Raw genomic sequence first — 12,091 nt, forward strand, 5'->3', positions numbered from 1 at the left:
GATCCCTGGAAGAAGCAGCTCCTTTCAGTGCTCTGTCTGTCCTCCACCCTCCTGTGGTTCTCTTTCCATAGCTCCTCCCTCAAGTGCACATCTAGGCTCCTTGAGGGCAAAGGCGCTAGTTTGCCATAGTGTCTCAGTGTCTTGGGTAATGCTTGGTATATGATGGATTCCCAATATATATTTGTTTACTTACCAAATGTTTTGCCCTAGTAGATGTCCAGCTGTTGGGAAGGCTTCGGATTTTTGTTTGTTTTTCATTCCTTTGGCTTTACCTATATGCCTGACTTGTCAGTTCCCTCGGCTATACTCAAGAATTCTAGGAGTTGGGGTAATTGATCATTTTCCCTTTGTTCAACCTGTCTGTCTGTCTGTCTGATGGCATCCTTTATTATCTCTTCTCTCCAGGGAGGCTGGGGATCCCCTGACGGTCCTTTATGTCTCTTCCTTGCTTTTATGAGCGTCTGCAGCTTTTTCTTCAGCATTACTGGGTGATCAGAACAAGTGAAGGTGAAGCAGAGTGTCTGATTTATGCCAGCGTCAGCCTCTGTGTGAGGTGGACAGCTGTGCAGGCGGCTTCCAAAGGGAAGGTTAGGACCACCTTCACCTGGTAACAAGTTTGGGTAATGGTGATACCTTCCTTGGTCTAAGAAGGTTATTGATTATACGTAAGATAGTTATTCTGTGGATTGTTGCTGCAAATCAAAGTTGTGGCTGTTTCTGTTAGCATGTTAGCTCTACTTAGACTCATTCGTGGAACCAGAGGCACAAAGGAAGAAATTTCTAATGTAAGTTGCCTCCCATTTATTTAGCTGCCCACTCTCTCACATTGATGTACGTTCTTGTGAGATCATTAACATGATATTTGCAAATTATCTGTCAGGTATCGTAAGCACAGAACAATAGTCTGACAGCTCTGTCACGCTGTCGGAAACCCAGCCCTGTGTTCATGTGGCAGAACTATGTTTACCAGAAGGTCCTTTAGAGGATCTTCTAGTCCAGTGTCCTCAGAGGTGAGGACACTGCAGCTCGCAGAGAGGTGACTTGCTTAAGGTCACGCATCTGATTAGGGCAGAATTAGAGCTCAGATCCTCATCTCCTGACCCCTAAAAGCAATGATTGCTTGATAGCTATTAGAAGAAGCAAACCCACAAATAACCAGTAGTTATTTTCACTCATGGCCATTCTGAAATTTGGCTTTAATTCCTAAAAATGTCTTGATTCCAATATACTTGGATTTTAAACGTGCATTGCCAAACTGTCGATGGATCACATTCGTTTATCTTTTTCCCAACTTGACTTAAATGCATCTGAGTAAATGAAATGCCCCCGAGTAAATAGCATCTCCAGAGACCGTGGTTCAGCTCCAGCTGCTTGGTTATTGCATTTTCAGAGTAACAGAATTGGCACCTGTCCTGTGGCCTGGTCCATCAGGACTGTGGTTGTCCCAGTGGGCAGTGCTGGCAGGACCAGTCCTTTGGTTGTGTGGCAGGTCCCCAGGGCTGACCATGGCATTCTGGCTGGTCTGCTGCCCTCTGCCTGTTTAGCCACGATTTCTCTGTCCCACCCAGCCTGCCCCTGCCTGCCCCTGCTACCAAGGCCACTCCGCCTCCAGACTGTCACCCTTCCCTGCTGCATCCCTCTGGTCGTCCAAGACAGTGGATGACAGTTTTCACTTTCTAGATTCTTGACTGTTAAATACAGCAAATCATGGATGCTCATAGGAAGAAACAGTGCAAATATTAGAGTTGGGGCTGACGGAATTCTCATTTAACATTTGTCAGAGTCCTAGAATCCACTGCCTTCTCCATTAAATCGGAGAGAGTAGTTACACCAGTTAGACTGAACGTGTACCAGGCAACTGTGTCCTGAAAGGATTGCTCTCTGCTACCAGAGACCAGAAGTCAGCGACACATCGGTCACTGCCAGGCCATTCCCATTCTTGCCACTAATCAGAGTGTTTGCTAAGATCCAATGTAACCAAGTGGTCTTGCCAGCTGAAATACCACATTAAGTGGAATTGTAATTATTTCATTTAATCCCATTTCAAATATTTGCTTTTTCTTGAAGAATGGAGTAAATGACCTGTATCAGAAAGACGTGCTATGTCAAGAGAGGAAGAAAAGCAGTACAGTGTCTAGTTTAGTCTCTGACTTTGAAATTTTTCTCAACATGACCATTGAATTGAAGGTCCTGATGGAGACCATCAGGTGGAACAGTTCAAGGTCAGCCGGACGTAATCACTATCAGTCCATGCCACAGTTCTGAGGAGAGGCTTCCCCGTTATTGTCACGGCCACAAATCTAAATCAGAGTGTATGAAGGGTCTTAAGAGTCTAAGCAGAGTGAAACTATCTGGATTATTTATTTCATTGGCTTTTTTATCCTCCTATGCCTGGACTTCTAAAAGCCACTGAGACTATAAAAACTCAGTATTGGAAACCTGTGCTATTTTACCACCCACTATGTTCATAGTAGCACTTTATCATGCCCACACCTTTTATAAAGGTGCTTAAAGTTATATAGTTTTAAAAAAGAGGGAAGTTTTATTTTGGGAACATGTATCAATATTGTAAAGCATCAAATATCCACTGTCCCCAAACAACAGCAACATGCACAACCCTTTGTTTTTGGCATCCCCCCCCAAATCACGCCTCCCTCTATTTACACAAATCTCAATTCATTTTTTTAAAAAGATTTTATTTATTTACTTGCGAGAGAGCGAGCACGTGCGTGTGAGCAGGGGGCCAAGGGGGAAGGAGGGGGAGAAAACCTTGAGCAGACTCAGAGGAGCACAGAGCCCAATGCAGGCTCCATCTCACCACCCTGAGATCACAACTGAGCTGAAACCAAGAACAGCATTTTAGGGGCGCTCGGGTGGCGCAGTCGGTTGCGTGCCCGACGCCTGATTTCGGCTCAGGTTGTGATCTCAGGGTTGTGAGGTCAAGTCTGGCCTCGGACTCCATGCTCAGTGGGGAGTCTGCTTCTATCCCTCTCTCTCTCTCTCTCTCTCTCTCCCTCTGTCTCCTCCCGCCCCTCCCCCTGCTTGCTCTCTTTCTCTCTCTCTCTCTCAAATAAATCAATCTTTTTTTTTAAAGCATTTTAAACCAAGGCATGCATTAGTATTGCATTCAATGATTATTCAAGGCCTTTTATCTGTATATTTTACTGCTGACATCATATATGAAACGAAGTACCGTTTTATGAAAATAAGTTCTATCTTATTATAAGCCATAATTATTTTGAGAGTGCCCTCCTTTAGGGGCTCTTCCTCTTCTTGTGATCTGGTTTTTGATCGTTACTTCACATTCTTTCAAAATAAATTGTTCCAGGGTATTTCAGATACACCTTTTTGCATGCATTCCATGGAAGTACCCTTTCCTCTTCAATGTAATGAGTGTTTTACTTGACTGCCATATCTTGCTCCTGTAGGGAAATAACATCAAACTCTGGTTGCCTGCGCTCTCGCCGGTGTGTGCTCCGTGTATGGTGCGTTTCACCAGGCACTCGAGTTTATTTTCCAGCTTACGTGGGCTGTGTTTGCACTCCCTTTCTTCGGTGGTTGACTCACACCTTTCCAGGTTCCAAAGAAAGGGAAAAGGGGTGATTCATTACTAGCTTCGGTCCATAGGCTCATAAATTTTCTTCTCTTTACCTAACTAATCATCATCATTAATAAGTATGCTGCAGAAAATAAACTGGGATGCAGTATAGCTGGCTTCATACAGAACGTGTCCACTTATAAATCAGGATACTGCCGCCAAAGTGGCCAAGCATGGAAGATAGGAACTGTTTCCCCAGTCTGCTTTTGTGTTCAGCCTCTGTCCTGGGGCCAAGGCTTACTTGGATGGAGTTGGAAATTGAGTAGTATAATCTGGTTTTAAGGGAACTCAATGCCAATTAAGCGAACATTAACTTGGAACATAAATTCATGAATAAAATCGTATGTTGGTTTTGTTGAAAAATGGTGGTATGGCAGGTCTTGGGGCAGGGCCAAGGAGAACCCTTGCATTCTTCCTCCCAAGCTGTTCAAAATGGCAGTTCTTTGAGAGCCAGGAAGAGCTCTCTGGGAAGATGGCACACAGCACCGGAAGGAGTCTGGAGTCAGGAGGAAGGGAGAGAGAGAGCACAGGTGCTCCTTGAGCCCTTCACTTGACTTCAGCAACAACTCCATTTTTCCTTGTTAGCCAGTGAAGAAGCAGGCTTCCAGAGGTTCAGCGACTCGCTCTAGTGTCACAGCTGGTGGTGATAGAGCAAGGGTTGAACCCAAGCTTCGTTGAGGCCAAAGCTCCTGTTCTTCCTCCTCTGCTAAGCTGCTTCCCACATTTTTATATGGAAGTAAGGTAAAGAATATGGCAGGAAGGAAGGTTAAGAAGTCGGTGGTCAGTTTCCTTACTGATATCAAGAAACATTTTTTGTCCCAGCTCCATGTATCTTGAAGGTGGTGGTCCTGAGTGCGTTTGTTAAGGAATGCTGTCCCCAAATTCTTAAAATGGCAGGGATCTCTGCTTTTTCTCGTACTCCTCCCCAGTTTTGTCTTTTCTACCACCATAGCTCCAAGCCGTTGAGCCTTCCCACCCACACACATTCACATCCCCCTGTAGTCTGTAACACTGTGCCCTTATCTCTGTCCCTGGGTAGAGAGGAGCATTTGCCAAGATTCACCAGCAAACCCTGTGTTTTGCTTTTGTATTTTAAGAAAAAATAAATTCCGTACCTGGGGTCTGAAATTAGAAGGCTCTACCCTGACTGCTGGCGCAGTGGGGATTTCCGTTCCGCATTCCCCACTGCAGAAGCCCGTCAGCTTTCCCCTTTCTAAGCTCCACACACTCCCTTCGCCTGCACCTGTGGCTGGCGGTCACGGCGTTGGTGTGGGACAGCACGGCTCAGACCCTGTGGCTTGGCGCACTCCTGCGTCCTCTGCTTCTCTTTGCTCACATTTCTCTGTTCTCAAAACAAAGGGTTTGATTCCTCGCCCTCTCAGCTACTGGCCTGCCTCTTCGCCTCACACCACCTCAGAAGGGACACCGTGCGCCCATTGTAGCATCCCTGCCGTCTCTGTCATCTCCCTGATACACCACTGAAAACACTCTGAAAGAGACTAAGGACCTCTTGGGCACCGAAGCCTGAGGTTCCCTCTCCATAACCTTATGCTGCTCAGGCCTTTTTTTTTTTTTTTTTTTTTTTTTGCCAAGGATGCGTGCTGAGATATGTTGATGGCTTTCCTTCTTCTTCTGTCCCAGTTCTTCCTTTCCACCAGATACAGCTGTGTGTTCCCCAAGGGTGTCTCTCTGTTCTGTTCTGTTGTCTCTGGCTGATAGCTCTTCTCTGTGGACATCCCCTGGGTCTCCCAGGTCCACACCTAACTCTTCTGTACAATATCAGTCCCACATTTTCAGCTTTTTTCCAACTCTTGCCTATCTTCCTGAATAACTTACTTCGTGTATCTTCCCAGTACCTCAACTGGAATAGGGCCCAAGCAGAACTCACTGTCATTCTCTCGGGATCCCTGTGGCTCTTAATGATGCCACCCTCCTCTCCAGACGTCACCTGTGCCTTCTCCCTGCTGTACGGCACATTGTAATTCACTGCCAGATCCCACTCGGCTTCTCTAGAACCGCTTGGCACCTCTCATCTCTTCATCCTAATTGCCAGTCTTTCCTTCAACGACTCGTTACCTCTTGTCTAATATTATAATAGCTTCCCAGCAGGTCTTTCTAATCTATCCCGAATGTGACTACCTAATGAATCATTCTCATACTCTTTTTTTTTTTAAGATTTTATTTATTTATTGGAGAGAGAATGAGGGGGGATGGAGATGGGGAAGAGCAGAGGGAGAGGGAGAAGCAGACTCCCTACTGAGCATGGAGCCCCACATGGAGCTTAATCCCAGGCACCCCAGGATCATGACCTGAGCCAAAGGCCTGAGCCACCCAGACACTCCTCATTCTCATACTCTCAACCTCTCTGGTGTTTTTCCATCATTCACTAGAAAGTCCCACATCCTTGGCCTGGGACTTGAGGCTGTCCACGGTGCGTGGTCTGTGCCCGGCCATGCTCACCTCTTCCCTCCCCGAAGGACTGTGCTCTCTGGCTGGGCCAGTGGGAAGATGCTTGCAGGTTCTATAAGAATTCCGTTTCTTTAAAAGGCATCTGGGGGTGCCTGGCTGGCTCAGCTGGTGGAACCTGAGACTCTTGACCTTGGGGCTGTAAGTTTGAGCCCCACACTGGGCATAAAAATAAAATCTTAAAAAAATAATAAAAAATTTAAAGGCGTCTGTTTCAGAAACCTAAACATCAAAGCTAAAACTATTAAACTCTTGGAGTGGGCATTTTTAAGTTACTCTCATATTAGGAAAAAAACCCTCTAGCCAGTGCCACAGGTAGAGTCTAGAAATAATTCTGTAATTGCTCCCCGTCTCTCCTTTGCTCACACCGACTTCTGAACCTGAAAATAAACTGCCTGCTGATGTCACATGTCTAGATCCTCTCCGTAATCCAGATCTTTCATTGAGCCCTCCCCGATTCCCCCTGCTCCTGTGTGGCCTGTATCACTCTGTATTTACATTACAACTGTTTACGTGAGTAACTGCATACGCTAGGCTGGGCGTTTCTTGTGGGCAGTGACAAGGTCTTAGTGCCAAGGGACAAAAACAAATACCATAATACTTGACAGACGGCAGAGGTTCCATAAGAATTTGAATGAGTAAATGAATGGAGAAGAAACCTGTTCGTGCTTCTTTCTTACCTAACCTCAAACTGCTTAAGAGTGGGATTTGGATCTAATTCATCGTTACGCTCTAGAGTAGTTAGCATTGTGCTTTGTTCGTGATAGCTGCTCCACAGACATTTCTTTAATTTTTACTTGTTTCAGCTTTATTGAGGTATAACCGACAAAATTGTAAGATATTTAAGGTGCGTGTGGTGGTGATTTGTATATGTACTTTGTGAAGGGACCCCCCCCCCGCAACTAGCTGATTAACATGTCCATCACCTCATATATTTTTTTTTTCAGTGAGAACATTTGAGTTCTATCCTTAGCAAATTTCAATTATCCAATAAACATTTCTTGAATTAGTGGATAGATAAGCAGTTGATTATGATATGAACTTTCTGAATGCTGTATGATTCTATTTGACTTTTAGTAATTTAATCTAGGCACTCTTACTACCGCTAAAATGTCTTACAATATGTTGCTCTTTTTGACTGTCCTTGTTAATTTTTACCAGTGATTATTTTTTGCTTTCAACTTTTTTTCCGCATTTCTGATGTTAACAAATCATATCATTGGCAAGGAGTACATTCTTAATTTCACCAAGGAAGTTAGAAAAAGGTTTGCTTTTTAAGAAACATGCTGGAGCTTTTCCATGTTATGAGCTCCTGGCTCTGGGAGTGGGTGGGGTTCAGTGACTGGCAATTATTTTTACAATAGTGGTTGGGTAGCTCTTTCCAGAGTCATTGTGACTCCATCCAGAGACACGTAATTTGGACATTTCTCAATAGGAGTTGGGCAGCCTTCACTGAAACACTGGAGCACTGAGGGGTTCCTCAAGCCCCAGTTAAGCCAAACTAAGTTACTCGACTTCCTTTCAATACCAGGAGGTGAGCACTATTTCTGTTTTATGGTGGGGGCTGCCTGCCAGTCTTCTCTGGTAGCCTCTTGCTAGACAATACTTGATTAAGACTGGCGAGTTAATAGTATTTGCCTGTGGTCCCGTTACTTGGTGCAAGCCTAAATAGTAATGAAATTCAAAGAACTGACTAAAAAATACTAGTGGTCCTTGTGTGCCTTTGTGACCCCTGCTGCCTGAAGGTTCACTGCTGCGGCTGGTGTTTGTTGCTGTTGTTCTGAATTTTTGTGTCTTTTAAAACCAGATGACAAGAATGACTTTGCTTCAGTGATTTTGAGGGCTGGGGGGCAAGAACAGAGGCCTGTGTGAGCTTCTTTGGCGGCACTGTTTTAATTTCCTATGAGAGAGGAATAGTCCTGACCCATATAAAATGAGCGAACTAGTTACTCGGAGTCCCTAGATTTGGGAAGTTGCCTGAATCTGGCAATGAATACTTACAGGAGGGTAAGTAGAGTCAGGAAAAGAAGACCAGAGGGTCTAAGGAAAGAAATGTACTTCTAGGAGATGCTACAAAGTTGTTGGAAGCAAGAGGATTTCTCCAGTGTATTTTAGAAGAACAAGCCAGGGTCCATCGAAATACACAAAACAGAATCAAGACTCCCTCTTTATGAAATATGGGGCATTGCGTACCCCCATGAAGGCATTCCCTTTAGAAATGAGCAAAGTATTTACCGTAAGAAGCCACCTGACAACTCATTTACCTTCCACTGGGCATCACCGGCCGGACTCCTGTAATCTCCCTCGAGTGGGAAATTTTTACGTTTTTGACCCAGTGTCAAGACTTTTGAACTCCGGCAGATATGCTGACATCTCAGCCTATTTGAAATAATTAACTTTTCTGCATTTTTTTTTTGTCTTCTTCAGAAATGAACACTCTTGAGTATGCTCTATGCCTGTGAGCTCCCTGACCACCTCACGACTCTGGAAAGACAGGAAGGAAGGCGTGGGAGTGCCGGCCCCTGAGAACAAGCGCCTTCCCCTTGGCCTTGACCTTCCTGCTTCCCGGCCACGATGGAGACGCTCTCCCAAGATTCCTTGCTGGAATGTCAGATCTGTTTCAATTACTACAGCCCCCGGCGAAGGCCCAAGTTGCTGGATTGCAAACACACCTGCTGCTCGGTGTGCCTCCAGCAGATGAGGACGAGCCAGAAGGACGTGAGGTGCCCCTGGTGCCGGGGCATCACCAAGCTGCCCCCGGGCTTCTCCGTGTCACAGCTTCCCGACGACCCCGAGGTCCTTGCGGTCATCGCCATCCCGCACGCGTCCGAGCACACCCCAGTCTTCATCAAACTTCCCAGCAATGGGTGCTACATGCTGCCCCTGCCCATCTCCAAAGAGCGAGCACTGCTGCCCGGAGACATGGGCTGCCGCCTGCTGCCCGGGAGCCAGCAGAAGTCCGTCACCGTGGTGACCATCCCAGCGGAACAGCAGCCTCTGCAGGGCGGGGCGCCCCAGGAGGCGGTGGAGGAGGAGCCAGACAGGCGTGGCGTGGCGAAAAGCTCCACGTGGTCCGGGGTGTGCACTGTGATCCTGGTGGCCTGCGTCCTCGTCTTCCTGCTGGGCATCGTGCTGCACAACATGTCTTGCATTTCTAAGCGCTTCACTGTGATCTCCTGTGGCTGAGCAGAGCTGCAGGGGGAGTCTCTCGTGGGTGCCAACTCGGGGTTGAGCCAGGTGTTGGTGATGGGATCGCAGCGAGAAGATGGGGGGCGACGCTGATCTTTTGGTGCCAGCGCAGGCCTCTGGGCTGCCACTTGATTAACCAGAGACAGACACGAAGGGCAGACGTGAGGTCTCAGCGAGATACCAGGCAAATCATTCTGAGTATTGGTGGCAACGGCTTCGAAGACGATTGCATGCATCCTCATAATCACTTATTAAATGGACTGTAATTTATGATTTTTCAAAATCATGTTACGAGATAGACGTATTCTACTTAGACGTTAAACCGTGCAAGTGCATACAATGTGATCTTCTCTAAATGTGGTAGATTAACACAAAGATGCTATGTATACAAATAGAATTACACCTGAGAATACACGTAAAAATTCAGCGACGACATGCAGTGCTGGTTTCTTATCCCTTTTTAATGGAAATCCAGTCTTCATTTAGTTGCTAAGGCTTTTTATACTTTTTGAATGGCACCCAAATTAAAATAAGTGAAGTGGACGGTCATTTTTTTTTTTTTGAAGAAGATGTCTGAACACGTGTTTCCAATGTGTTGTGTTTTGTTATGTACCTTCATTTTTCTTCCCTTGTAATTAGAGCTCGCTACATGTTTATTAAACTGAAAGCCCAACAGGGGAGCAATAAACTGAGTAATGATGAGAAATGCCTAATCCCATAGGAACCCTATATGCCAGTTTTTCTCAAGCCATCTCATGAAATAAGAATTTTAAATGTAAATAGTGTGTGTGTGTGTGTGTGTGTGTGTGTGTGTGTGATTTGATTTACCTCAGGTTTTGAATCTTTTCAGAAGAATCCCAGGAGTAAGACTTTGTGGGCCTGAATGAGTCCAGGGTCTGACTTGGTGGCCACCTCTCGAGCGCCGGGACCTGCCCAGTGAAGTGTCACACACTCGTCTCTTCCAACATTTGCTCCTCTTCTGTGTATTCAAGTCCTGTATTCTGTGAGGCACAAATGGAGACTAACAGAAGATTCTGTCTTTTCTCCCGGTTTAGAGGTATCGTGATAGATATGAGTGTTGTTCATCGATGACAAACCCGGACTGACATTTTAATAGACAGTCCATGATGACTTTTTGAAGGATGTCGTTCCGTGGGAGTTAAACGGTTTAGGAGTCCAGTTTCCGCTTGTTGGTATAAGTGAGAAAATCTCTTGTATTTCAAAATACGTTTTTATTGAGAAAAGTGACAAGGTAAACTAACAACTCACATTCCCAATTTAAGTGGATCAGCTCATCATAAATTCTCAAATATTCTTAAATGTGTGGTGGTCTGCAGACGCTGGTGAAGACAGATCTGTTGGCGTCACGTGGTAAATTCCTGTGCCTGGATGCGTGTGCATTCAGAAATAGCTGTGAGCTTTACAATTCTCTTCTAATTTCTTTTATGGAATTCATGAAGCAAGTGTATTTGAAAGCTCAAAGTAGAAATTAGGTTAAAATGTCATTTTATTGTGTAAGCTATTGGGCGTTATACAACAAATAATCTAGGGTTTATTTGGTATTAATAATTTAGGTATCATATTAGCTGAATTCTATCCTCTCTTACGTAACATAATATACTGTTGGGTTAGTGTCAGTTTCTCAAACTCTGCCAGACTTCTGTGATGCATGTCTGACCTAATTTCTATTCCTCTTGGAGGAAAAAACCCCACAGAAAATGTTGCATTAAGAATGCTACATTTCAGACGGACTTTACCCTTGCAATTTTCAGCCAGGCCATATTTAAGTTAATTTTGTGAATGATATCTGCATCTGTTTATGTACAGTATGAAATGACTGGCCCTGTAGTGTAGTATGTCCTAGAGTTCTATGTGTTAAGTAGGTTATATATAGACACTAACGTGTGTGGTGATAGCGTGCCCTGTATTTCTTAGTGCAAAGCCGTAGAGTAAAAATGTCCACGTAACTTCAAAACAATCCCGTGCTAGAGCGGCAGTAAAGCAGCGCAAACTTAATCAGCTCTGTGATAGATTCTTGACTTTACAGGTTAAGGTAACAGTAACACCAAAATCAGAATTGTGTGCGTGCGTCTTACTGACCTAAGGAATATTGTTTAAGTGGATCCTGCCTGCAGTTATTCGTGCATTGCTTGTTAAAGTGTGCAGTTGTGCACACCTGTGTGTGTGTGTGTGTGTGTGTGATATCTCAGCCTGCAGATAGAATTTGTGTAGACTTGATGTTTCCATGTTAGTTGGCATTCCGTCGCTCTGGCCTCTTCTGGCATTTCCCCACGACACGAACAACTCATCTGCCCCCTGTGACAAAAGTCCTGTGACACAGTCAGCCAGAATGCACAGTTGCACATCAGTGAAAACAGTCACAACTGAAAGCACAGAAAGTCAGAGCTGAAAGCAACTTCTGATGGCTTCGTTTTGTATGTGAGTCCGTGGAGGCGCACAGAGGTCTGTGGCCCCTCGTAATTCTGCAGCAAAAGGGGGACAAGAACTGCGTTGGCGTTTCTCTTGCTCCTTCCTTAGGCCTGTTGACCTCTCTATTGGGCTCTGATCTTTTGGAGGGTGGGTGAATACCCTTTACTAACTCAATATTGCTTTAGTTTCTTGTTTTTGTTTTTTTAATATATATATCCGTTTTAGTTAGCGTCTACCTCTCTGGGAAATGAAAGGAGGGTTGCTTTAAGGATGAGTATAGACATTTAATAAAAATGATGTGATTTGGATTTTTAAAATTGCAAACCATTGGTTCCCCCCTTCCCTTATGTAAAGGACAGTGAGTGTCGTGTAAATAGTAAACTTTAAGAAGCATGAATTTTCATCTTT

At 44.9% G+C, this 12,091-nt stretch overlaps 1 protein-coding gene across 3 annotated transcripts in view; it reads left to right on the forward strand.

Annotated features, from left to right (window-relative positions):
- RNF152 (ring finger protein 152) overlaps window positions 1-10,053 on the forward strand; it is a 66,655-nt gene extending 56,602 nt beyond the window's left edge. For all 3 annotated transcript variants that reach the window (XM_040632459.1, XM_040632460.1, XM_008705098.1), the window contains one exon: window positions 8,492-10,053. In XM_040632459.1, coding sequence (XP_040488393.1) covers window positions 8,639-9,250 — 612 coding nt within the window. In that variant the 5' untranslated portion in view covers window positions 8,492-8,638 and the 3' untranslated portion in view covers window positions 9,251-10,053. The remainder of the gene's footprint in view (window positions 1-8,491) is intronic.
- Window positions 10,054-12,091: the final 2,038 nt, after the last annotated feature.

Source organism: Ursus maritimus, unplaced genomic scaffold (assembly GCF_017311325.1).
Source record: "Ursus maritimus isolate PB19 unplaced genomic scaffold, ASM1731132v1 scaffold_18, whole genome shotgun sequence".
In the NCBI taxonomy this organism is placed as follows: Eukaryota; Metazoa; Chordata; class Mammalia; order Carnivora; family Ursidae; genus Ursus; species Ursus maritimus.